Here is a 27,363-nt window from a genome sequence, read left to right as displayed (position 1 = left end):
CTGCAGCCAAGCCTGGCCTTTAGGAGTTTCACCCTTTCCCAGTGACCTCAAACCATTCAGAAGGGTTGAGTCCTGATCTCATCCTGTCTGGAAATCTTCTCATAGACCCACCCAGTGGTGTACCTCATGAACTTGGTACATGTAAACATCATGTTGGTGGTCAGATTAGTACCTAATAGCTGAATAACCTAAATCTAAGTCAGTGGGAATGATAACAGAATAAGTCCCACTGAGCCAGGTGGAGCAGAATCCATGGGAAGGGCCTAGGAAGACGACCTTCCAGTGATGCGTGCTGATTAGGTTTTGAGAACATCTGCTCTAGAAGAGAGGGCAGGAGCTGAATGGGACAGAGGCATCTAGATTTACAAATGCTGTGTCATTCATCAAATGTTGGCAAGGCAGCGAAGTTCCAATATCAGATTTAAGTGAAGCATGGTCTTTTGGATTCTAGAGAGCAAGTAGTTTAAGACACAGTAGGATAATTGGTGTTTTTATTTTAGTTCATTTTAATGTGCAGTTATTTGAACATTGATATAAAAGTCTAACTTTTCTACCCTCCTTCCTTTCTTGTATTTAAATTTTTCATTAGCTTATATTAATCCTGCAAAATCATGATGTTCATTAAGACATTACCATCCACGAATATATGAAGCACTGTAGTCATGTACCACATTTCTTGAGCTTAATTTTTCAACTCTCAGACCCCACTTTCCAGTTTCCTATTTGATTTCTTTCCAAGCCAGTACCAGAGGCAAATAGACTCTATCTCCCTTCATATGCAGCAAAGTGAAGAATTGCTTTAAAGGGAGGATTATCTTTTCTTTTGATTGTTTGATTGTTATAGAATACAGTTACCATAAAAATTATCATCTTAGTTGTTTTCAGCAAGGAGGGTTAGTGATGTCAAGTGCATTCAAGATGTGGTACCAGTGTCATGAGCACCTGTTCTGGTCTCATTCTGTTGCTGTGATGCCTCACTCTGACCAAAAGAAACTCAGAGGACTAAAGAGTCTGTTTGGCTCACAGCAGTAGGTGATACCTCATCACTGAAGAAAGTCAGAGCAGGAGCAATAAATAAATTCTGCTTATTGATTTGCTGGCTAGCTTATGCTCAGCTAACTTATTCCGTCTAGGATAACCTGTCCAGGGAATGGTGCTGCCTATAGTAGACGAAGCCTTGCTACATAAATTAACAATCAAGACAGGCCTCTTTAGACAAGCTCTCTGGCTAGTTTGATCTAAGCAATCCCTTGATTAAGCTCCCTTTTCAGGTGATTATGTGTTGTCTGAAGTTGATAGCTAAAATTCTCTTAGGAAACCACCTATTCTCCAAATTCTTCTAAACATCAAACTTGGTATACTTCAAGCATAAAATCTATTCTCCCTCCTCTGATCCCAGTAACCACCTTTTTAGTTCTTTATGATTCTGACCACTGATAAAATTGAAAATTGAAAAGCAGTGTGTGTGTGTGTGTGTGTGTGTGTGTTTTAAGAGTTCTTTATATCTTTCATGTATTAATATATTAATCTCTTTCTACACACATGATTTGAACCTATGTTCTATTTTGTGAGGCGAATTTTACATTATGTCGTTGTTAAATTATTTTTAAGCGTTAAGTCCATGTTTTTACCCAAGCTCGTGTTCTACAAAGCTCAGGTTGATCTTCTGTGTGACTGTGTGTCTAGGTGTGTGCTCATGTTTGTGGGTGTGCAATGCACATGTGTATCCGATTCCATGTGGAAGCCTGTGGACATCCTCAGGTATCATCCCTTTTTACCCAGGTGTTGAGATGTGGTCTCTCACTTGGACTTGGGTCTTAGCTGGTTCAGGTAAGCTGGATGGCCTGGTGCCCCAGAGATTCTCCTGTTTCTGCCTTTTCCACACTGGGGTTAAGAAGATACACCACCATACTCAACTTTTTACTTGAGTGCTGGCAGTTGAACTCGGATCCTTTGCTTGTTCAGAACATACTGAGACATCTCTCTAACCCTTATTCTTCATGATAAAAAAAAATGGAACTATGATTCCATATCCCTGCAAGGGCAGAAACATCTTCAAAGCAAAGCAGACACTGATCTTCTAGTCTTTGGCACAGGTTTTCAAAGTCCATGGCATTCAGGGCAGCATATGTTAAGCACGGTCCGTGGGCTTTTAGATGTTAATCTCTTAAATATCAAGAGATGGAGTTATCACTATTTTCAGGGAGGCAGGATGAGGAAGAGCAGGAGACATTGAGGAAGAGAGTACAGGGTGATGGAGATGTAGGAGAATGTTACTTCAGGTCTGGATACATTAAACTGGAAGGACCTTTGGCCATTACCTCATGTCATATACATCCTACTAAGATATTCTGGTTTGTGAGCTGTGGCCCTGAGTAGATGGAGCATATACCCTTACTCAGTCCTCAACACTCTCTGAGCTAGGTACCATTACATTCACTTCCAAAGATGAAGAACATGAAGATCAGCAAGATGAACAGATGGCACAACAAGCTATTTAGCAAAATCACTCTATGGCAGAATTACCAGGCATAGGGCTCAGGCTTGCCTCCCACTTGGCAATACTGGCTAGAGAGTTAGATGGATAGGAATAGTGTTCAACACAGGATTAGAAAGTGGCGCTGTATGGTCCTATATAATATGCACAGCTTATGCAACATACTGTGAGATGACCTTAGAGTTGATACAACACAGCACCCTTATTTCTTCTCTCAAAAGAAACTGGTCCTGCAGTGCAGGAACAGCAGAAAGAAAGGTAAATGTTGGGTAAGTCAGGATGGTTGCTATGCCAAGCAAGTTCTTTCAAGGATACCATCTGAGTGGGGCTTATTTGCTATATTTTATCAGTCAGACAGAATCAAGCACGCATGGTTCATTTTCAGCTGCTGAGTTCGAAAGCGGGCGTAGACATCAGCGCTCAGCGAGCTGTTCTAAATGGGATCGCATCATCTCGAGAGAAAAGCAGATCGACAATGACCTGGTTTCTGAGATCCACCCCCACGCTGCAAATACAGCTCAAAAATAATTGCTACCACATCATACGGTTAGGGTTTTTTTTCCCCCCCTTAATAAAAACTCAAGAAAGCAGAGACATCTTTCTTCTTTTTGTCCTTGGAATGACTTCCTGTTAAACTCTATCAAAAACAATATTAAAAGATTTTCAAGGCCCTCTATAAAAAAGTGATAAAAATAGGAAAACTGGAGGTGGGGGGAGACATTGAATGAAGTGAATTCACCGTTCTGTAAACGCAGAGATGGAGACCAAGAGAAGAGACGAGGAAGAAAGGAGATGAAATGGGAATACAGCCATGAGGAGACAGGTCAGCCAGTTCAGGGCTTGCTCTGTAAGGACAAGGAGCTGAGCTCATCTCCAGAACTCACATAGAAAGCTGAGTGTAGCCATATGCACTGGGGAGGCGGAGACAGGAGAGTCCCTGGACTCGCTGGGTAGTCAGCCTAGCTAACCTTCTCAAGTCTGATGAGCCCTAGACCAGAGGAGGTGGGTGGAGTTTCTGAGGCTGTCCTTGAGCTCTGCTTGTGCATGTACACACACACACACACACACACACACACACACACACGTGAAATGGATACACCTGGAAGCTTGCTGACAACCTTCTTGCAAGGCAGTCTGCTAAGCTTGTCATTTTGTCTCATCTCTCAGGCTTTGTACCATTAACAGCCTTGGCTTCATTGTTTTGTTTTTAACATCTAAGCAAACCTTTGCCTGTGGACAATGTGTGTCTCACAACTAATAATGGTTGGTGTTATGCTTGGTCTATGACTTGAAAATTCAGAGTTCAATTTGTGATTCTCCTTCAGCAATTATGAGAGTGTGTGGTGTGGATATCCGTTTCCTGACTTTCCCTGAAGCCTTTAACGCTGTTTAACTCTGAATGTGCTTAACTCAAATTGCTTTATCCACCCATTTGAAGCTCATTTGATTACGTTTTGAATTGTTTGGGGAACTAAGTGAGGTATTTCTTACCGATGGGTAACATTTATTGGGCATTGACCTTGTGTAGGTCCTGTTCAGGGGCGGGAGGGCTTGGTCAGCATAATTTTATTTACACCTTGTGTCAGGGCTCTGTGACCACGACATTGCCATCTTCTGTTCTGAAATAGAAGACACAGGCAGAGAGCTAAGGAGCGCAGTATCTAGGATAAGTCCTACTCCAGAGCCAACATTTTGAGTCACAACTTAAATACAGTAACAACGGTGGCCATCTCTGTGACAACGCACAGCCTGGCTGATTCTAATTGCCTGTTGTTATATAAAACTGGTACAAAGTTTGTAGAGGTTTTCTTTTCAACAAATCTCTTCCCTTGTTTGAAATTTTCATTGCTATTTTCAAAAGAATAGTTTTCCTTCCATTGAGATGGAAAAGACAAATGAAGCCCCCAGGTGAAACTGTATTCCTTAACAGTAGAACTATTCACAGATGGTTTCTCTTGAGAAACACAAAGAATTAAGAACTCCCTGGAAAATTCTGCATTCCTATTTTTAAGCGTGTGTGTGTGTGTGTGTGTGTACAGGTTTGCATGCATGTGCATGCACATGCATGTGAAAGCTGGAGGTCAACCTTAGGCATTCTTCCTAGGAGCCCTGCCCACCATGAGTTTTGAGACAGGGTCTCTCACTGGCTTAGAACTCACAAAGGCAGACTGTCTGTCTGCCCATCTCTGACTCTCCAGAATTGGGATTATAATGGCCCTGGGTTCTAAGGATGGACTCGGGTCCTTTTGCTTACAAGTCATACATTTTACTGACTGGGCCATTGTCCCAGCCCAGATTCCATATTCTTTGGGTATGTCTCCTGTCACTATTTGCTGAGCCCACATGGAAACTTCAAATCTATGGATGTTTCTTTCCCTTTTGATTCTGCTGGATATGCAACCTCTCCATTTTGAAAAGGGACTGAGGCTTGGAACTGAGTAAGCAGCAGCAAGCCCAAAGATCTGCAAGAGGCAGAGCCAGCATTCAGTCTGACCCATGGCCCCTCATTTTTGCCTGAGAAGGGGAGGATGCTGAGGCAGGTCAGATCTGCGTGTTACAAGGTGTTGGATTAGGAGAACATCCAAGTTCATGACTGTCTGTGTCTTAGTAATAGGTCCCGTTTCTTCCAACACCCAAATTACAAACAGGTCTCTACTTGTTAGGTACTTGAAATAGTCACAGCCTTGTGTGATTTTCTTTCCCCAACATCTTTTCTCATCAGCCTTTGGAGAAAGGAACCTTTCATTAGTGAGGCTACCTCAGGCCATAAAATCATCTAGCACACATTGTGAGACCAAGGGAGCCCTTGGTCCAGCTGCAAATTCAGAAAGCCCCACCATCTTCCTCCAGTAGAAAATTGCAGGAAGGTGTTGGGCGCTGTGGCACGTGCCTGCGATCTAAACACTGGCTTATCACTTGAGAGTCAGACATAGGAGGATCATGACTTTACAGTTATTCTTGGCAACATATTGAAACCTTATCTCAGAATAAGCACATTTTACAGAATGCTGGCTTTCCAAGTAGAAATGCATCCTTTTAGTTCTAGGGACCGGAAGTTCAAAGTCAAGGTACCAGTGGGCACATACATGTTCCTTCCAAGATCTCAAGTGGAGAAGACTTCTCACCTCTCCCAGCTTCTGATTTTGGTGTCTCCTGGTTCCCTTGGCTTATAGCTGCCTCTCTCTTATATGTTATCTTGCCCACATGGCCTTCTCTCCCTAGATATCTTTTCTTCTTATAAAGGTGAGGCCAATTGACTTGAGAGTCATTTTATATTGGATATTTTTTTATGTCAAGATCCTCAGCTAATAACATCTTCAAAGACCTGTTTTATCACCTAGTGATACTGTTCATCCAATGAAAGTCACCAAAACTACAGTAGGATTCTTTCAGAATTATCTTCTGCCAGGTTTCTAATGTCAGCACATGCAGGGAAGTATATCCTTGAGCATCTTGGGACATGTACCATGTCCATGAGCCATGATTCGCAGGCTCCATCTGCAGATACCATGGAGGGAATGAGGTTGTATTCCACAGGAAAGCACAATGCATGCGTCTAGTGTTAAAGCTCGTTAGAGGGCCCCACTCTTGGGTGACAATTGTGCCAGCTGGTTTCCTGTCCCTCTCACTGTAACCACCAGCAGCTACATGTGAACCAGGTTACCTGTTGAGAGAATCTTGGGGTACAGGGACAGAGACAAAGGGATTTGAGTCAAGGCGAGGATTCCGGTCAAGACTGGTTTTAATAAATTTAAGACAGGTTATATAGACATTTGGGGGATCGGCCAACCCCCCAGAAGTCGGTAGCTTCAAAGGCGGTGCTGTGAATCCTCTGGCTCCAGGTCTCAGCGGGTTGTCTGCCTTCAGCCTGGTGGCTCAGGTAAACGCCGGCTTGGGGGCGGTGTCGATAGCCGAGGTGTGGAGCCTTATTGTTCACAGAACAAAGGCCGGAGGTAGCCACCGGAAGAGTTGGGTGCCCGCTAGCCAACTTAGTTACAGGGGGGGGAGGAGACCCTCACTTGTAGTTGCTGGGTGGCTCTCAAGTCTTGCCATAATGTAATACACACACTTTTCTTGTCACTCCTCATGGATTCTTCACAGCCACCTGTTGAGTTTGCAGATCGGCATGTCTGCTGTATAGATGGGGAATCACTAGTTAGTTAATCTGCGGAAACACAGAACCAGTGAACTTCAAAGCTGAGATGACCTCATTCTAAGAGCTTTGCTCTGGACCATCATGCTCTCTGCATCTCATTATAAAACAATCCTCTGAGGCAAAATGAAAAGAGAGCCAGAGATGAGTAAATATCCCATTCACCACGCACCAGCATCAAGCTGCCTGATATGATGTATAGTCCGTTTCTCTTAGACCTTTGCTGTATGCATTTGCATCTGTTTATGCATCCACCTATAATTACACATTTTATTTCTGCAGATGCTATCTAGCTATAACTAGTAGGTCAAGGTTTTCAATTACTATGTTTTGATGAGCTCCTGGATATGTAGAGTTTTTTGCCTTCATTTTCTTGGGCTTCTGGGGAAAGCTCCATGTTCATGCATAGTAGTTTACTCAAGCATTTCCTTCTGCTGGAGAGTTTCCAGTTAGCTAAGGGCTAGTCAGAGGTCTGCCTTAAACATCTCAATGAATCCTATGCTTTCTTCTTCTTTGAGGATGGGGGGCAAATAGAATGCCTCAAATATTCATACGTTCTTGAAACTTTAGTCTTCTGTGGCCAACCGACTGATTTTTTTTCTTTAATTCACCTCCTTTCTGGATGACTTCTTGATCGATTGTAGACTTAGGGATAAGAAAGACTCATTTTCACACCCTGGCTCTAGTTAACATATTTGCTATGTGCCTTTAGGCAAATTGAATAATATCTCTGAGTCTATTTCCTGTATTTGTGAGATCTCTTGACTTATACTCCCATAGACAATTAGATACTTTGACTTAGGAGAGAGCTATTGGCATCAAGTCCTGCACATTCTAGAATGTGACTGATTTATGTTCTTTCTTTCTTTTATATTTTTGGATGTACAGATTCCTTGTCTTTCATTCCTGGGATCTAACAAAGTCTTCATATCCCATGACTTCTACAATGCGACAGGGTATTCTGGACTTAGTTTCCTGGACTTAAATGTCCTCCCTGCTAGAGCTCAGCTGGGAGCTCTTGCACAAGTTAACTCACCTCTCAGACACCTTTCCTACTTGTAAAATGCTGGTTGGGGACTGGAAAGGTGGCTTAGCAGTTAAGAGCATTGCTTGCACTTGCAGAGGACATAGTTCCAACATCAACATTGTGGCTCACAACCACTAGTAACTCCAATCCCAGAGCATCTGATACTCTTTTTAGCTTTTGTAGTCACGTGTCACTCACATGGTACACAGATACATAGGCAGGAATTCACATAAAAGCAAATACATATTTCTAAGACAGGCTGGGGAGATGGCTCAGCAATTAAAAGCAGTTGGTACTCTTGGAAAGGACCTGGGTTCACTTGCCTGCCAGCAACCCACATGATGGCTCACAACCATCCATATCTTCAGTCCCAGAAACTGATGCCCTCTTCTGACCTCCACAGACACCAAGCATGTACATGGTGCACATATATACATACATGCAAAAACAATCATACTCATGAAATAAGTGCATCTGAACGTTTTTTTCCTTTTAAACAAAAGTGCTATTTAGGTCACTTGCTCCATAAGAATGTGAGTGGAAATTGTTGGAATTTTTAGGCAAAAAGCATGATATTTGGCAGGAAGTAACAGAAAAGTCCAGACAAGGAAGAGGTTTCTTGGGCTCAGAACTTTGAGCTTTATTTCCAATTGTTGAGACTGATAACAAGGAACTTCCTATGACTGACCTACCAAAGGGTATAGCACTTCTCCTACATCAGAACATGAGCTCTGGTGAGGAGAAAGAATGGTATTTGAGTAGTGTGTCATCTCCAAAGGAAGCTCTATAACTGCTATCTCAGCCTTCAGTGGCCTCAGTGGGTGGATCTGGAAACAAGCACTCTGCACAATTCTTGAATGGAGAATTCTAGACTTCTGTTCCCTTCCTTGAACAAACGCTAAGCTTTGGTATCACCACCCTTTGGATGCAATCAATTTGTGTCCAGCAAAATGAAAGCAGACATCTTCTATCATGTCAGTCGTTACCTCTGTCTGAGGTTGGGACCAGGAGTGTAGCCATCTTGTAACTTTGCTTCCACTATTCCTCTCCTCTCCCTCCCTTTCCCAATCCTTCTTCTCTGTTTCTCGGAGTCTTCTTATTCACCCCCAGTCCACTTTTTCCCTCTGTATGCTTGCATTTTTCTTTCTGCCTCCTTTCCTGCTTTTGCCTGTCTGTCTGTCTTCCTGTTTCTCTTGAAATCTGTTCCTCTGTTTCCTCCTCTCTCAATTCCTTCCCAGTTCTCTACAATTTTTGCTGGACTTACAAATTTGCTCAGGCATCACAGTGAAGATAAGCATTAGCCATGAGTCTTTTTGTTTCCAACTTACAGTGCATGTTCTTGGCAGAAATAATATGAATTAAACTGACAACAGCTAAAAAGCACACAGGATGAAATTTGTTATTGATTAAAAATCCATAGATGACTGGAATCTTCTTGGGTAATTTTGTATGTCTACACAATTTTGACTCAGCCAGAATTGGACTTGGTGGAAATAATAACTATAGAAAAAAGAAATCCCAAATGTCGGGAGTCATAAATTAGTTGAATTTGTTGTACTCCAGATGTTGATCAATGAATCAAATCTTTCTGAAATTTACAAAGAATTGACTCTAGTACAAACAGTTTCCAAAATATAGAGGGGGGTTGGGCAATTTAACTATGCAAGATATTGATCTGGGAATTAGTCAAATCAGCTTAATGGAATTTATTATAAGATTAATCAATGCCAGTGCAATTCTGATTTCAATGTTTACATTCACAAACTCAGAGTAAAAACTGTGAGCCTGGGGCTATAGAGATAACATAGTGATGAATGCTTGATGCTCTTCTAGAGGACAGGAGATCCATTCCTAACACCCATGCTGAGTGGCTGCCTGTTACTCCAGTCCCAGATCCAAAGCTCTATTCTGTCTTCAACAGATACCCACATACACATGTGCACATACAAGCACCCACCCACTAAAGTAAATATACACTTTTTTGAAAGTGTGAGCCTAGAATCTGCAAGATGTCTCAGTGGGAAATGGTATCTGCCTGGTTTCCATCCCCAGAGCCCATGTTAAAAGTAGAGAATCCACTCATGGAAATTTTACTTTTATCTCCACATGGAGTCCATTACACACACACACACACACACACACACACACACACACACACACACACAAGTGAACATGTATATAGTTAATCAATCAATTAATCAATCAATCAATCAATCAATCAGTTAATGTGAGCCTAAACTACTTTCTTGAAGACAGCTGTAAGCTAGCTTGGTTGAGATTGGATATAGGTTGACTAGCTCATTCCCAGTAAACATGCCCAAAGGTTATCAAGCCTCTGTAGGACCTTCTCTGCCAATATTCCTAAGTCTGATGCTTGTTTACCTCCTTGTACCCTTCTCTTCCTTCTTTATACAATGTTCACCTTTCTGATGCCCCAAGTGTCATCAGGATCTGCAATTGCAAAAACCTTCTTTTCCATTTTACCTAACCAGCATCTGGCACTTCAAGGGAAGGGTCGCTTCCATCTTACATAAGGGACAGCCAAACCTCAGAGAGATTCTGTGATGAGGCCTCATCTCCAGAGCTGGTGAAGACAATATGAATGGTGTGCACTATCCCACAGTTGTGTGTGTGTGTGTGTGTGTGTGTGTGTGTGTATGCTACTACATACGTCAGGTTATCTGACCCAGGAACATCTAGAGATGCCCACCATCATGATGTAGGAACACTGGAATTACAGGCATGAGTACTGTATCCAGATTTCACATCATTTCTGGGAATTTGAACTCAAGCCCTCAACTCTGTATAGCAAGTGTTTTACCCACTAAGCCTGAACATCTCCTCAGCCTGGAATCTTCTTTTCATTCTCCTAGCAAAGCTTTGACACAACCTAAAAAAAATGCATTCGGTTACCATCAAAGAGACATTTCTGTTTTCATAACACTTGAGACTAGTCTTCCAAACACACATACACACACACACACACACACAAACACACACACACACACACACACATTTTATTAATTCATCAGAACAAGCCACTGTCTTGCTAAAGGCTTCTTGAATGTTAATGAATGAATAATTAACTTTAACTATATAATTAGCCTTTAAATGTGCTGAGACCCCCCCAGAGAGCATCTGAAAACAAGCATAAGATGATGAGCTAAAACCGGAAGCTTTTGATTAGGAAATATCAGGCTGCCTGGCAACAGACATCCCATTCCTACAAAGGACCCATGCCTCCTCAATGATGGGGCACAGTCTTTACTGGAACAGAGGGAATCAGATTATCTAACAATGGTTTGGGGCTAGGAGCAACCTTTCAAGGGCATTGTATAGATATAAGCAAGTTGGGGCCACAGAAGTGATAGGATCATATCTACATGCCTGTGAAAGTTGTAGAGCCCTACAGGGCTGTCAAAGTCCCAGAAGGAACTCAACAGGTTCAAGACTCTCATGAGACCCCACCATACTTGGGTTGCCTTGCATATTTTTAGGGATGATTTCTCCCACATCCTCTGAATTATGATCATTTCTAATCATTCGCATCCCCTGAGAACCAGGAGTTTGTCAAGAGAGAATGGTAGCATCTACAGAGATTCTACCATGTCTGCTGTGTGTGTGTGTGTGTGTGTGTGTGTGTGTGTGTGTGTGTGTGTGTTTGGAGCTCCAGCCTCCTCATTGAGAAGCAAGAGTGTCAATTCATCCATCACAAAAGGGGAGGAGCTTCCAAAACAGGTGTTATTGGCCTCAGAGTGCTAGATAGGACTCTATCCCCATCCCAGGCAGACCCTGGCCTTTGAGCCTCCTCCTGCCCAGTGGGAGAAACACTTAGTTGGGAAGGTGAGAGATGGTCTCCTCTTATAGATGGAAAGCACCGGTAACTGGGCTCCCTCACCTGGGAGGCCTGTCCTCTCTCATGGATGGATACTTAGGTCTGAAGGATGAAGTCCCCCAGGGCCAGGCTTTGCTCTGTGCTTCTCAGAGCTCAGCACAGCCAATCTCCCTTCACCACCATCAATCTTGTCTCCAACAGTCAAAGCTGAGAGACTTCAAATGCTTGTGGCTAAATAAGACTCCTTTTGGTGATCAACCTTGGTTTCCAGCAAGAGCCTGTGTCCCTCAGCAATAACCTACCAAACAGATTGAGGTAGATTAAATCCAGGAAGAGTGTCTGATACAGTTAACCTCAAACCTACATGCTAGGTGTCTGCTGGGGAACAGACAAAAGTGACATCACTGGCCAGACATCTTTAAACTCTTATGCTCTGCCCTGTTCTTGCTTTTTCTTTTGTCTCTGGCTTGGTTTAGAGTGTTAACTCCTCACCTGAATCTCCTGAACATTACACTGAACTGTGCCTTTCAAGTCTTAAGTGTTAGGACCTCTGTGGCCTAGGCATTCTCCTAAATCTCAGTTCAGCTTTGCATACCTAGGATCAGGGGAATGGCGTCCAATCAAGTTCATGCTCATGGCCTCAGCTTCCTAGTCAGACATTCAGTAACACACTCAGACAGAGAGTGGGCTTATCCTGGCATACCTAGATCCCTGGCTGCCTCAGCCCTTCAAAGAATGTCTGTCTAAGCATAGGTAGAGCTATAATAGTGAGAAAAAATAGAAGAAGGCAATGTAGGCAAAGTATTTGGAACTGGACTTCTTACAGAGGGTGCATAAAAGTTGTGGGGCCTTTGGCCATAAACTGAACTCAACTGAATGTGTTTATGCATTTTAAGCATTTGCTGTAAGCCGGCCATTGCACACACTTTGCTTATATAACATTGCTTGTTCCTAACAGCCCTCTGAGGGCAGTTAATGTCAGCTCCTCATTGCAGAGAGAAAAAGTCCAACCTGACCCACAACCAAACAAAACCCGAGCCTCAGAAACACAGGTGCTGCGTCTGAAGCCTTTAGCTTACAAAGATCCCTTCCCAGCACATTGGCAGTTTCATTTCTTTCCTTGTGAACAACACCACTGCTTTCATTTGGAAACGGGTGAAGAATAAACGTTTTTGGAATATTAGCAAGGAGGAGAACCAGAGTCTGGTCACCACAGACCTCCTCTCTCCTGTGACAGGATACATGGTGGGTGTTGTCTATCACTGCAGCTCAGCCACAATCGGCCATTTTTATTAGTATCTATATTAAGGCAGTTAATGAAATTATAAACTCACTTCCTTGGCTGATGCATTAACTGCAGTTCAAAGGCCACTACCCACAGGAGACTGCAGAAGCAGGACATTTGCATTGCTGCGGAAAACTATGGAGAGTGCTGGCACAGAGAATGCTAGGGTGCAGAATATTGAATACCCAAGACTGCCTTGGGTTTCCAGGAGGTTGCATGCCTGTAGACAAAATAGGAAACACAACAGAAATCATTTCTCTGGCCCCTCCCACCAGTGTGTAAATGCTTGGTAGGACCAGCCATGTCTCTGTCATGGAATGTCTTGCTTTCTCTCCTTTCTGTTCATCTGGCTGCTGCTCAACAAAACATCTGTCAGGAAATATGGCACCAATTTGCAGAATTCTATGCAATAACAATGTCCAATATCCTAACAATATCAGCTAAAGTGGCTGTTGGACAACTTGTGCATGATGGCCAGGCTTACCTTTGGATTTCCAGCTCAACAGTGTATCAGAAGGGGTTAAGGGTGTGGTAAGATGCCAGATGCCACGGATACTGATAGATAGGCTGAAGGCTGGACTAGTCTGCATACATGTAAGTCTGTAGATGTGTGCATACCGTTATTTCTTGAGGAACTGAGAGAGTTTGCTTTATAAAACCGAGGTTGACAGAATCTCCATGGCAACCGTGACATGTGAAGTATTGACATTGTAAGTACCTCGTCTTCATCAAAGAGAAGAAGTACCACAGATACAGTACCCCATGTCAGATTCCCCTTTGATAGCCACAGGAGGTGACTCTTGCCTTACAGAATCCTAGAGTGTCTCAGAATCTCAGTAGAACACCATGGCCCTCTCACCTCACAGCTGAGGAGCTTGCTGTCTAAAAGGAAAAAGTGGCTTTCCTGAGGCCATGCCTTTATCCCAGCCCAGCCGAGGTCTCAAATATGTGCTGTCTATCCTGAGGCCATGCCTTCATCCAAGCCAGCCTAGGACTCAAATATGTGCTAGCCACCAATCCAGTGCTCTGGCACTGTACTATAAATGGCTTGAAACCTTTCCTTTTTTCCTTTATTTATCATTTACTTTTTCATTATACTCAGTTTAATTGTATCACCCATTATCATCTCTTATCCCCTTCCCTTTCCTACTGAAACCCTTCTTCCCAGCAAACCCCTCTCCGATTTTTATCTGTGGCCCACTGCATTTGATTGGGGTTGCTTGCATGAACATGGGGTGGGGTAATTTATTTGACGGAGGACAACTTGCCATTGACCATACTGCTGAGGAATATAAATCTCTCTCACACACAGCCCAGTCCTTCTGGGATGAATGCTGACAGGCCAATCTTATGCAAGGGTTTTATGAGAAGCCACCACTGCTGTTGTGTTCATGAGACCTCAGATCTTTTCTAGCTTTCTACCGCTACCCCTACTGTTCCAGTGTAGCTGACCTTCTGGAAAGGCTGTGCCCACTGTGCTAGGCAGTTCTGGTTTCCCCTTACCAGTGGCAATACCTAGCTTCCTCCTCCTCCAGCAGCTGCTGCTGCTTGGGTGTTCTTATCACTTTTGAGTTTGATTGGAGATAAATACCTACTGTTTGGGATAAAAGTTTCAGAGTCTTCCTATGAGTTAGCTAAGCCCTGTAGTTTAGCCTCACCTGTAATTGTTACAAAAACAAAATGAAACTGAGCAGGGGGAGGAGGAGAGGAATGGAAAGGATGAACTCACCTATAAAGCTTGCAAGGTGCTCCACAGGGAGCACCCCAGGAGTCCTCCAGCAGCTGCCTCTGACAGAACACAGGCGCCATGTCCTCTCCTGACACTTTTGTTTTTCTTTGTGCCAATGTTTTATATCCCCTTGTTAGAGAAAGGCAATAAAGTGAACATGGTGGCCGTAGGGCAAATGATCTCTGGTGCCGACGTTCTTATGCCTGTTTTTGAGTGGACACATTCATTCCTGCGCTTCAGGGGTTACAGTTTGGCCTTTCAGATTTTTGAAATTATGTTTATATTCACTGGTACGGTTCTAGGTAATGGCTGAGTCCAGCCACCTCCTTCACAAGACGCCATGATGTTTGCCATTGGGGAATGGTGGGAGTGGGACATCACACAGGACTGCTGAAGTTATGAATTCCAAAGTTGTGCCCATATGCAAAAATTCCCAGAGCACCTCAAAGCATAGATCCAAGATTGCAAGAAAAGTCAACTTATCAGAAAAGAAGAAAACACTATTTTTATTTGACATGGATATGTCTCCATATGTAAAGTACGGGTGAACTGAGAAGAGACAGCAATCTGTGAAGTGATTTGGTGTGGTCCATTTGGGGAATGAAATAAAGGCAGGTAAAGTAGAGAGGATGATCAACCCCACCTTGTGAAGATGCTTCATTGGAACAGAGTGGAGCTCGCTCATGCTCTAGTGTCTGATTCGTAGCGAACTTGGTGGTTTCTTGAGGATACCCCGTAGTAAGGCATCCTCAAGGGGCCTGATCTTACAGACAGAAAAACAACTGAAATTTGCTGTCCTAAAGTTAAGGAGGTTCAGTGTCTGGTGTTAGGGTGTTGGCAGGGCTTTGCTGCCTCTGAGAGTGAGAAAGAAAGGTTTGCCTTAGGCTCTTGTTCAAAATCTCTTAGCTACATGATTCAACCCTTCACATACCACACATCTCCCACATGTGTGAGTGATGCGTGCGTGAGTGTGTGTGTGTGTGTGTGTGTGTGTGTGTGCACTCTGACATTCTCCCTTTTGTTAAGGGCAGAATGACTTAATTTTCAAACAGGCCACATACTGAAGGTTGGGACTTTAACACTAATTTCTTTAATGGAAAAAGGGGTAATTAATCCATAACACCCCACTACAGCAAAGTTACACTTGCACCCAAGAACATATGACTCATGAAACCTAAACTATCCAATTTGTTCTTACATGAAAACTTTTCCTAGCCCATGTTGTATATATGTGCATGCTTGTGTGTGTGTGTGTGTGTGCGCGCTCTCTCTCTCTCTCTCTCTCTCTCTCTCTCTCTCTCTCACACACACACACACACACACACACACACACACATGTGCTTGCACAAGCCTCAGAAGACTACCCATCAGTATTCTCATAGAGGTCATATCATAGTTACAGATTATGGGTTATAGAATTTAAACGAATTTAATCACTTAAATAATTTGAATTTTAATCGTATTTTAATAACTTTCTGTATTGTTTGAGTTTTAAAATGTTACTGTGTAATGACTTGGTAACATAACCAGCAAGTGTATTTATGTATTTAAAACAAAAAGGCATTATTCCTGATTAATTCCTCTTTGATTCCCGCATGCTACTGCCTGGCTCTACTGTTCTTTAGTGCTTCGTCGTGTTCTGAGGCAAGCCTTTTAAACAGGCCACCACATCCCCACTGCTGGGAGGTGTTAAGGACAAACACTTAGCAAACAAAAAGCCTGCCTGTTTACTCACTTGGGTATATGGATTCTTCGTGTCTTAATTTAGCTGCCTCTTGTAAGTTGGAAAGGAAAGGTTCTGGCTTTTATCTCCTCATTAAAAATAGATCCTTTTATGACAAGGGGCTGGAGCAACCATGAGTCACATCTCCACTGTGTGGGGTGCTGGAGCTGGCCGGGAAAGCAGGGCCCTGAAATGGCACCTGGCCACCCCATGAGTCCCTGGTGTCTTGTCATTTCAGAAAGTTGGATGCTTTCATCTATGACGCAGCTGTCTTGAACTACAAGGCCGGGAGAGATGAAGGCTGTAAACTGGTGACCATTGGGAGTGGGTACATCTTTGCCACCACGGGCTATGGAATTGCTCTGCAGAAGGGCTCACCCTGGAAGAGGCAGATTGACCTTGCTCTACTCCAGTTTGTTGGTGATGGTAAGTAAGATCTTGTAGTTGACAAGGTAAGCCTCAGGATGAAAGATGTCAATAGATTCCTTAAAATATCCAGGCCATAGCTCTTGTACTTTAGAATGCAGAATTGTGTGACCCCAAAGGTAGGCTACGTTCAGAACATTGGCTGGTAGCATTATATAACTGCACTGTTGTGTGAGTCAGCTTTTCATCGCTGTGACAAAGAACCCAGGGTAAGCAACTTAAAGGAGAACGGGTTATTTTGTCTTGTGGTTTCCCTCTGTGAATCAGTTGCTTTCAGGTCTGTGGTAGAGCAGTGCATTGTGAGGAAAGCTTATGGTAGACGGAAGCTGCTGAGCCTGTGATGACCAAGATGTGGCAATGTGGGTTAGGACAATGTGCAGCCTTCAAGGGTATGTCTCCAGTGACCCACTTCCTCCTGCAGGCCTCACATTCTAAAAATTCCATCATCTTCCAGTAGCCCACTGACTTATGAATTCATAAATCACTTGATGAGCTGCATTGAGATCCAGGCATCCAATGTAAGAGTTTGAGGGTTGGGGCATTTGTGATTGAAGCTGGACCACTCTGACTTCATTTTTGTTTCTGTGATAAAATGTCATGACCAAAATAAAGAAGGAAAGGCTTCTTTGATCTACAATTTTCACGTTACAGTTCATCATTGGAGGAACCAAACAGTAGATGAAGGAGCTAGCTCTGTCATACAGGAGCAGAGAGAGGCTAGCCCATCCTGGCTTACTGGTGGCTTATGCTCCAGCAAGATTACTCCCCTTTACACACCTCAGGACTGTATTCATGTAATAGAACTACTCACACTCCGGTGAATTTTCCTGCATTAATTAACAATCACAATCCCACACAGGCATGCCCACAGGATAGCATGATCAAGACAATTTTTCAGTTGAAACTCACTTTATTGGTGATTCTAGGTTGTGTCAAGTTAACTGTTAGAATGAACTAACCCTGAATCTAACTCCTGGTGTGTTCCCTAAATTTCAAATTATAGAAGAAGCATCCCTAAAGGGTTTTGGACTAAAGGAAGACTTTTCTGGACCTATCCGCATTGAGGGCAAACCAGTCTCCACTAACATGCTGGTTCTCAATATCTTGTGGAGATAAGAGGAAGTCTCTAGAAAGAAAAAAATGCCTGGTTTCTACAAACATTCCCCTTCTTTACTGCCCAACATGCAAACTAACTACAGTTGTTCCTCACACAGGATTTACAACTTAATGGAAGCAAGTGGGGCAGTTATGATCCACATTGCAAAACAGGCTGCCTGAGATTGTACTGTATTTCCTCCCATCTGCCCTTCTCCACTATATAACTGGTCTTAGTGACTTTTTCCATTGCTATGATAAAATACCAGACTACAAGAAACTTAAGGCCCATCATGCTAGCATTGTGAGGACAGTCACATTGCAGCTACACATAGGAAGCAGAGAGTGAATCACAAGTTGGGCTTGGCTATAAAACCTCCAGACTTGCTCTTGTGATGCAGTCCATATAGAAAAGTTCCTCCTTAAAGATCCATAACCTTCCCAAACAGTGCTACCAGATAGAGACCCAGGGTTGGACTACATGAAGCTACTGCGTGAATTATATGCATTTCACATCCAAACCACAGCAGCTGGTAATCTCACCCCATCCCATAGCATGATGAGATGCCTTTTAAAGTCCTTCCCTGTGAACAATAGTTTCCAGGGGCAGAGGGTGATGACACAAAGACAGTAGATAGAATGTCAGCATAGAGACCAGGCTAGCGTCAGAAATTGCTCAGCACGACAAACAAAATGGAGGGCATTGGACAGAAGCCTCACTCAAGACGGATCGATGCTATCATCAGAAACATTGCAGACCAAGAGCTATGCTATGTACAGCTGAGAGCATAAACTACAGCAACCCTTGTAGCCAAACCCTATATTGAAACCAGCAAAAGTTGTGACAGGTTGGTGTGGATTTGAGTGGAGTTTAGCACTCCCTTGTAGCTTTCCCTTTTTTCCCAGCTCATAGAATTAAATCCTTAATTTTTAGAGTGCCATCAAACATTCTAAATGGGTTCTATATTTATCTCTCAAATAAGGACATCCAAGGCTCAGGATTCCCTACAGGGCATTTGTTTCTTCCTCGGGTCACCAGTCATGTTCTGTGCTGTGTAGCTGTGATTTGTGGCTATGTTCATCAGCCGTTGCTGTGAAATCCAAGAGGCATACAGCAGTGTGCCTCTACGATTCTGATGGGAGTACAAATGGAGTGGACAAGCCTGGGTTCAGGCCTGACTGAGTTTGATGGAGATGATTCCTGCCACAGGTCAGTGAGTCAAGTGTACAACCTCTGCTGCATATGCACTGGCTATGAGTCTTAGGCAGTCGATTGCTAGTCACCTGGAAGAAGGTCTTTTCAGATGCACTAATGAAGCTCCTAGTGTTACATGGACACGTGAAGCTTCTGCTTGGCTCCATGGCTTTCTTCTAACATTCTCCTCTCCAAAACAAGTCAAACAGCAAACCCCAAACCCAACATATTGAGCATATATTCTTTTATGAAAGAAGAAGGGACAAGGGGAATGAGCACCATGAAGATTGGAATTTGGTGACAGTTTTTCACTCCTCTTCACAGGCTGTTCTAATCAACAAATGGGTCTTCAATTCTAGCACAAACCTCAGAGAACCATGGGCATAGAGAACAGTTGGTGGATGATGGTTTGAGTGCATAAATACACATATGAATGAATGCTTGGTGTCAGGGTCTATTTCACTTGACAGGAAGTGTTTAAACGTGGTTGGTATCTGTCAAATGAGCAATCTTTAGCTCTCATCCTGTTCACTGTTACCGCTCTTATAACATGTGTTATGAAGCTGTTGACATCTTCAGCAAACAGGGCATGTCAATCAGCACGCCGGGTGCACTACATGAATTCTTTAGTTTATTTCAGATTCACCTGCTCAATTCTATTCTACAAAGATGGAAACCAACATTCAGAGAGTTTGTGGCACTCCTTGCCAATAACTGATGCCGTCTCTCCTGTAGGGAATTTTATCTAGAATGGAGTCAGTTAGGCAAAACTTCCATTCTTTTTGTTTTTCTAAGATGTCTGGCAACGTTGTTGATTGATTGGATACTTGATTTCAATAGGCACCCCAGGAAGAAGTGATTCGGTGCACATCTGAACTAACTGTGTGTGCTCCTCTTACAAACACTTCTGTGACACCGCCTTTTTTGGTCTCCATTACTCACTTGTGTATAGGTTCAGGTGTGTTTGAATGATAAGAATGGGAAATGTAACAGAAGGACACATGGAAAGAGCTTCCACAGAACCTGCAGTGTAATGATGCTCCAACATGCAGGGTGCTACCTTCTTCCTCTCTATCAGCATTATGATAACCATCATTACCATCTTCCTAATAATCATCACAGTCACACATATGCTGAACTGAATATCCTTCTTTAGCACTCTCACCATCACTGCCTTTAACAAAAGCACCACCATCACCAATATTCACGTTACTATCTTCTTCACCACCAACATAGTATCAGCATCAGCACCATTATGAGCATCACTATCACTTGTCATAATTCTAATTGCATCAGCACCAGCATCATGATCGCCAACTGCTTCATCCTTATTATTTTCACCACCACCAGTACCACTGACAACATCAGCATCCAAATAATTACCATCATCATCATCTCCATCATTGTTCCAATTGTCACCACCATCGCCACTACCCCCAGAATCAGAGTCAGAAGTACCAGCATCATGGAACCATTGGCTTTCCTCATCACCATCTCCATCATTATCACCACCACCACCACCACCCCACCCCACCACCACCATTTTTCTCCTTCTCAACACCCCTCTTTCCCTCATCTACCACCATCATCCATATATAATATTCATGCAGCTAAGTCAGTGATACATTAGCCATAACAGTTGTTATGTCCCAGGAACAACCTCGTAGTGCTAAACGGGAACCATATTCTCTGCAGCATTTCAAGGTGCTTATGTATAGAGTGTCAGTTTCTTATGGATAATTTACATCCTGGCTCGTTGCTTTCCCAGCCACACTGCTGGAGTCTGGAAATGTGTCCCTTCAGCTTCATCCTCAGAGGCCATCTGGAAGCAATGACATGGGAGAGAAAATGACGTTGCTCCGGGGGGCATCTTAAGATAATCTTTCCGGAAAGCCATGTCCAATTCTGAATGTCTCTCTAGGAGTAAATACATGAATTAGCACAGCTGCATAAATATTTCACTTATCTTATGCAGTTTCAGCAGGATTAATTATGCTCTAAAATTAGACCTGCACAGAGCACAGTGCCAAGCAGTACCTAATTATTATTCATCCTTTAGAACGGAGTGTTTATCTCTTGTTAGAGAGTAGCTCCAGTGGACGATTAGGAGTCTAATGAGTGTCAAAAGTATAAAAAAATTTCCTAACGGGCTGTGTAAATATAACCTCTGAATGAAGTGTTTGGTTATAGGAGGATGACGTAAAATCTACCAGTCACCTTCCTAGGAAGATGGCTACTCCTCTGTGTATAGAGGTGCACAAAACCCCAGTAGGATCTTCCTTTTCTTATCTTGTCTCTCCATGTCCCCTTTGGGACAGTGGGGTGCACCACAGGGTCTTTAGTCCTACAACAAAAAGCTCACAATTCCCCCTGGTCCCGTTGGCACCAATCCTGGATGCTTCTGGAGGAATGCCCCTGCTGATCCAGGACAGGTGCAATTAATTGTCTTGTCTTAGTTTCTTCGAAGTGATCACAGGTGGCAACTTTGTATAAATTTAAAATATGTAAATTTAAATAGAAGCATTTAAATTAATCCATCTATGAATGTTTTGTAAAATCTGTAGACTATACACGCATGCACTTTTATTAAATATCGTAGTTATATAAAAGATTAATCCAACACTCATGAAACACTATATTTTAATGAGAATGTGTGGGGAGAATAATTCATAAAGGAATATGGAGCAATGATGTCTTAGAGAAAAGAGTACAGGAGACCAGAGTTCATAGAGCCTCGGTACCAACCCAGCATCTAGCAAGTTTCTGTGGCGCATAGTAAACTCCTGAAAGATGATGTAATTGAGCACCAAGGGCACATGACACTGAGGGCACATGACAGCCAGGGCACATGAAGAATAGTGTTTCTAGCTTCAAAGTGGACATGAACATGGACCTCTTAGTGCTTATACAGCACATGAGGTTTGTGATTTTCATCATAATTCTGGAATTTGGAGGGATAAAGGAATGTTATAGAGGTCAAAACCCCAGGGGATACCTTGGTATACCAGTAAAAAAGACCTTGAGAGGTCAGACCCAAACAGGCCTGTGGCTACTGAGGAAGATGATGGTAAGTCTGAGTCTGAGTCAGAAAGCAGGGCTTAAGGCGCAGCACAGCAGGAAAACACTGACTAGAACTCACAAGGCCATGACTTCCACTCTCAGCACAATCAAAGAGAAAATGGGCTTCAAGGGAGTGAGAATATATATTATTCAAAATCAAATGGTGCTCAGAACACATAGAAGAAAAATGTTATTCAAGCCCCTAGTCAATAGAGTCTAGTGAATGATCCAGCATCATACCAAGTGCATCATATGTAGACTAATAACTCTAGAAAGCTCTGGAGTGGATCTTGTCTATGCCTTGGAAGTATAGAAAAATGAGGCTCAGACTTCATTGAAAAAGGATCATCCTGGGGTCTCGTTTAAAGCAAAGATTTCATTTGAGAAGGCCTGAGAGTCGGCATTGTTTTTAAAGATTTATTTATTTATTTTATGTATGTGAGTACAATGTCACTCTCTTCAGACACAGCAGAAGAGGGCATCAGATCTCATTACAGGTGGTTGTGACCAACCATGTGGTTGCTGGGAATTGAACTCAGGACCTCTGGAAGAACAGTCAGTGCTCCTAACCACTGAGCCATCTCTCCAGCCAGAGAGTCAGCATTTTTAATCATCTCCCAACACCTTGTGTAGACTTTTGTAAATGTAAAAAGTCAACCAAGTTTAATCATCCCATCAAGATCTATTTTTTTAAAAACATCCTGCCCAAACTGGAGAGATTGCTCAACGGCTACTGCTGCTCTTGCAGAGGATATAAGTTCAAGTCCCAGTTAGGTGGATGCTCTGAACTCCCAGACTTTTGTTTGTGAGCCTTGTGGTAATTGTTTTAAATGTTCATCCACATTGTACATGAATTGAGGGGATGACGGCTATATTCTATATCAGCAAGAAACCCTACTGCAAATCCAGTAGAGTTCTGGGAAACACTAACCCAGCACATGGGTGCTCACACATCTTGAAGTGAGGTAACAGTAGAGAGGGGTGGACTGCAAGAACTGCGTCCTGCTTGTGAGTGGTTCAGGGAAGATAGCCCTCTCCCAGTTTGCTACTATTCTTCCTTTGAAGGACATGGGGGCAGTGCTTTTGACAGCTAGGGACTCCCTGCTGCCAGCCGGAGTGCAGAGTATTCCTGTAACCGAAGATGTTCTTTTTGTAGCTAATTAGGATTTTCATAAATTGTTGCGGGCCACTGGATGAGCTGCTAATATCCTCCACACTGCCCCCATCCAACTTCCAAGCTTAATTTCCTAGGGTGGAGCTGGCCACCCTGCTGTGTGGCTGGTAATGACCACACATGCCTCCACTCTGAGGAATACACACAAGGTCTTTGCAGGCCATTGCTTTAGCTGGCTGAGAAGGGTGTGGACACATGGGCTAAGGCAGTGGTTGAATATCCTCCACACCCCATCACTCTTGATGCTTCTGAAACGCTGTCATTTGGAATCTTAGCCAAGCATGCACTCTTTTTTTTTTCAATATATTTTTTATTTACATTCCAAATGATTTCCCCTTTTCTAGCCCCCCACTCCCCGAAAGTCCCATAAGCCCCCTTCTCTCCCCCTGTCCTCCTACCCACCCCTTCCCACTTGATGCTGCCTCGATAGATGGAGTTCCTTTTGCCCTCTTCTGACCCTGTTTCTAGATTTGATGCAGCCCGTGCTTCAGCCTTCTGCTCCCCATAGACTCCCTTAAAGGCGGGTATCTTTCCTTTAGCCTTCCTGAGTTTCAAGCTCACAGTACCTGTGGCAGGGCTTGGCTCACAAAGCAAAAGAGAGGAGATGCGGCTCCGTAACTTGCCAGCCCTGGGACCTGAGCAAATTAATTTTTTATTTCCAATTTTTCTCATCTTTAAATCAGAGTTGTTTAAAGGCTAAAAGTTAAAATGAGTATAAACTAATTCAATCAACCAACCAACAACCATGTTTAAAAGGACAATTGTTAAGTTCCTTTAAGACAAAAAATGTTTACTAGAATTCATGGAGACAGCAAAGCACTCTAGAGAGGGCGTTTGTAGCAATAAATGCCCACAATTCAAGAAGTAGGGGCTGGGGAGGTGAGGCAGTGTTAGGAGCACCAACACCTTGTGTGTAAGCACAAGGTCCTGGGCTAGAACGCAGAGCCCACAGAAACGGCTTGGTAAAGTCACACTTAAACTTGTAACCCAAGTGCTGAGATAAAGCCTATATATAGGGGCATCAGTGGCTCTTGTGACATGTATGCACATGCATGCATGTATGCACATGTACCTACACATGCACATCCATAGCACACAAACACACATGCATATACACAGCTTGCACACATGCATTCATGCACACAGGATGATCTCAGCAAAACTAGCTTGATGCCTGATGTATACTTGACACGCTCTTATCTGGGACCTCTTTGTGTTCTCGGGCACTCTGAAGACATCTGATTCTGGGTCCCTTGAGGGCGGACAACATTCATGTCAATGTATTTTGTGTTTCCTTTCCTCTACCTAAACTCACAGATGAACTCTGCACATCGGGGGCTTGATTTAACGCCATTCAGTCAATTGGCGGTATGGCGGATGTGTGTATATCAGATACCCGATATCTTCTCTGATCAATGTTCTTTTATCAACATAGGAAATTAGATGCCCATATTATTTATAGTTCTTATGATCAGTATCTGACAACAAACTACATCATGGAAGAAAGACTTTTATTTTGGCTTATGGTTTGAGAAGAGACAGTCCGTCAAGGTAGGGCAGCCTGGTGGCAGGCAGCTCCACCAAGAGAGGCAGCTTGTTTTCATCTGAGTCTCCTGGGAAGCAGGAAAAACTGAAGGCAGTTGCTGAACTTGCCTGCTCCTAGCCATGCAACTGTAAGCAAACTAATGTCTCTGAGTCCCAGCTTTCTTATCTTTAAAACAATCATAAATTGTTTTAAAATTGTTTAAATGTTAAACCAGCATACTTCCTTTACTTAGGTCTCATCTCCTAAAGGATCTACTACTGCCCACCATGCAGCCAGGGACCAAGTTTCAGGCGCCTAAGCTTAAGAAAATCTGTTATTCAGACACAACTGGTACCTGTAAGGGGAGAGAGATGGGGAAATAATCATAGACTATGGTCCAGTGTCACAGTCTTTTGGAGCGCCAACATTCACTGAAAGAGAGGCACAGTCTTCCTTTGCTTAATCTGTGCACAATGATGTCAAATATCCCTGGTTTATTTCATCCTTTCAACACGATTCTTTTCTTGCGCAGAATTAGCAAGTTGAAGTGTTCCTTGGCTTTTAGAACTAAAATGGGTTGTCAATTGTTGTCATGCCTGGGACCCTGAAGCCAAGAAAGACAAGGTGTGACTTCATGGGACATTGTGTGATGGAATGGCAGATTTTAGACTAAAAGGAGAATTTCCTGCCTTGTAGGCCAAACAAAACACAGGGAAAGGAAGCCATGTAGTGACCCCTTGCCTCGTTACTTTGGAGGAAGAGTTGATGTCTGTGACAAAAGCAAGGAACATGTTTAGCTTCGCAGTTTGAGACAGCCAGCAACCCAGTTAGAATCCTAAAACTGGCAGTAGAAAGCAGTGTTGTTATCTTCATCCTCTTCCTGCCCCACAGCATAGTGTGAACAGATAGAAGAGGCATGTGGACAGAGGGCCCAGGCAAGGGGTCACTAATGGGGCAATAGGCAGGCCCACGCTGAGCCTCCAAACACACACAGGAGCCTACCTTCCTGCCCCCTTCTTCCTCTTCCATCTTGATAAGTCAGTCCTATTCACCTCCCTTCCATTTCTGTTTTTGCCTCTCTGACGTACGGCTCTGTTCACTGGCAGTGGCTTCATCAGAGTGAAAACTGGGAGTGATATCCCCAGTTTCAGTTCAGACAGACTTTCTGCTAAGCTGGGCCTAACTCCCACTGGCTTCTTTGCTGAATTCATTTCTTCGGTCCCTAAGAATAAAGACGCGCGCGTTTCCTTCATAATTCCTGCGTGTGTTCAGGCACATATGCGTGCGTCTTGAATATTGTATCAACCAAGTCTTACTTTCCAAAATCTCTAACTTTGGACAGGGATTTGACGGTAGCTGCATAAGTCAGAATTTGTGTGTCTTTCTGCTTTCACAAGGTCAAGGCTGGGTTCTGGGTCATAGGACCCACACAATCTCCTTAGAGGAGAGGGGCAGGGAGACTTTGATTTGTGCAACCAGAACATCATGCTGGAACTTGTGCTTCCTCTGGGCTCTGATCAGGTTAGGAAGTGTCCATGGCCAAGTCCTGCCACTTCATAAAAATGGAGATCTATTAGATGACAAGCCTATTCATGCATTAGGTATTAGCTGCAGTATTCCTCACACACTACAAGAACAACACCGGGAAGCTTCAATGGAAGCTCTACAGATTTAGTCTTTAGCCTTTTGGTGATGAAGTTTCATGAGTCCTGGCCTGGGTTGTCTAGAGCCTCAGCTCACTTAAAGATAAATGTGCAAGGAAGCTCAGAATGATGGGTGGAGGGTGAGATGGTGCAGAGGATGCTAGAACCTCTTCTCCATACTAAGGTGACTTACCAGAGAGCCCAGAAAATGAAGGGCTGAGAAGGTCAGAAACTATAGAACAACCCGCCCTGATAAAGGGAGGCCCGAAAGAGGGCAAAGAGGGGCCAGACAAGTGGGTAGGGGAGGTTCATGATGGGGAAGAAAAGGGGAAGGGAGACTGTGAGGTCAGAAGAGACTGGGCAGAGGGAAAAAATGCAAAAGGGAGATGGAAAGGAAAAGACAGAGCAAGGAGAGGGAGCAGCAGGGAGGAGGGACTAGAGAAAGGTTTGCTGAGTGGCTACTTTATATAATAATGTTTAGCCCAGGCTTGCACGAAGCAGGCTTGCTTTGTCCAAACGAGCTATAGCTGTGTGGATTCCCAACCCCATCCTGGCTCCCTGCATAGATCCTGGGCTGATTCACTCTTGCCTGTGAGATGCGATCTGTGTCCCTCTGGCTTCCCCTGCCAGTAGTCCTTCCTGACACAGGTCCCCATGTCTTCAGATGACTCAACAGCAACCAACAACCTCATCCTATTTAAAGAGATATGTATGTGCAAAAAGATGGAGTCGGGACTGGAGGGCAAGGAGGTGCAGAGAACGTGAGTGCCCCTTCTCCACACCCAAGGGGCTTCCCTGTCACTGTGATCCTTAGTACGTAGTGGATTCACAATAACTAACAGCCACGGAGGTATCACTGTGCGTCACACATTCACCTAAGCCTTAGATGCATCAGCTTGCTGAGTCCTCCTCACAAGAGTAACAAGCAACTTAAATAAGGTGTTTCAAATCATCTGCTTCTACCAGCAGATCTGAGGGTGGTGCCTTTGAGAAAGC

At 43.5% G+C, this 27,363-nt stretch overlaps 1 protein-coding gene across 2 annotated transcripts in view; it reads left to right on the top strand.

The window, feature by feature from the left end:
- Grin2a (glutamate ionotropic receptor NMDA type subunit 2A) overlaps positions 1 to 27,363 on the top strand; it is a 404,218-nt gene that overhangs the window by 353,553 nt on the left and 23,302 nt on the right. For both annotated transcript variants that reach the window (XM_052195339.1, XM_052195340.1), the window contains exon 10: positions 16,488 to 16,675. In XM_052195339.1, coding sequence (XP_052051299.1) covers positions 16,488 to 16,675 — 188 coding nt within the window. The remainder of the gene's footprint in view (positions 1 to 16,487; positions 16,676 to 27,363) is intronic.

Source organism: Apodemus sylvaticus, chromosome 10 (genome assembly GCF_947179515.1).
Source record: "Apodemus sylvaticus chromosome 10, mApoSyl1.1, whole genome shotgun sequence".
Classification (NCBI taxonomy): Eukaryota; Metazoa; Chordata; class Mammalia; order Rodentia; family Muridae; genus Apodemus; species Apodemus sylvaticus.
Note: the sequence above shows the minus strand (reverse complement) of the source record. Positions and strands in the feature narration are given on the sequence as shown.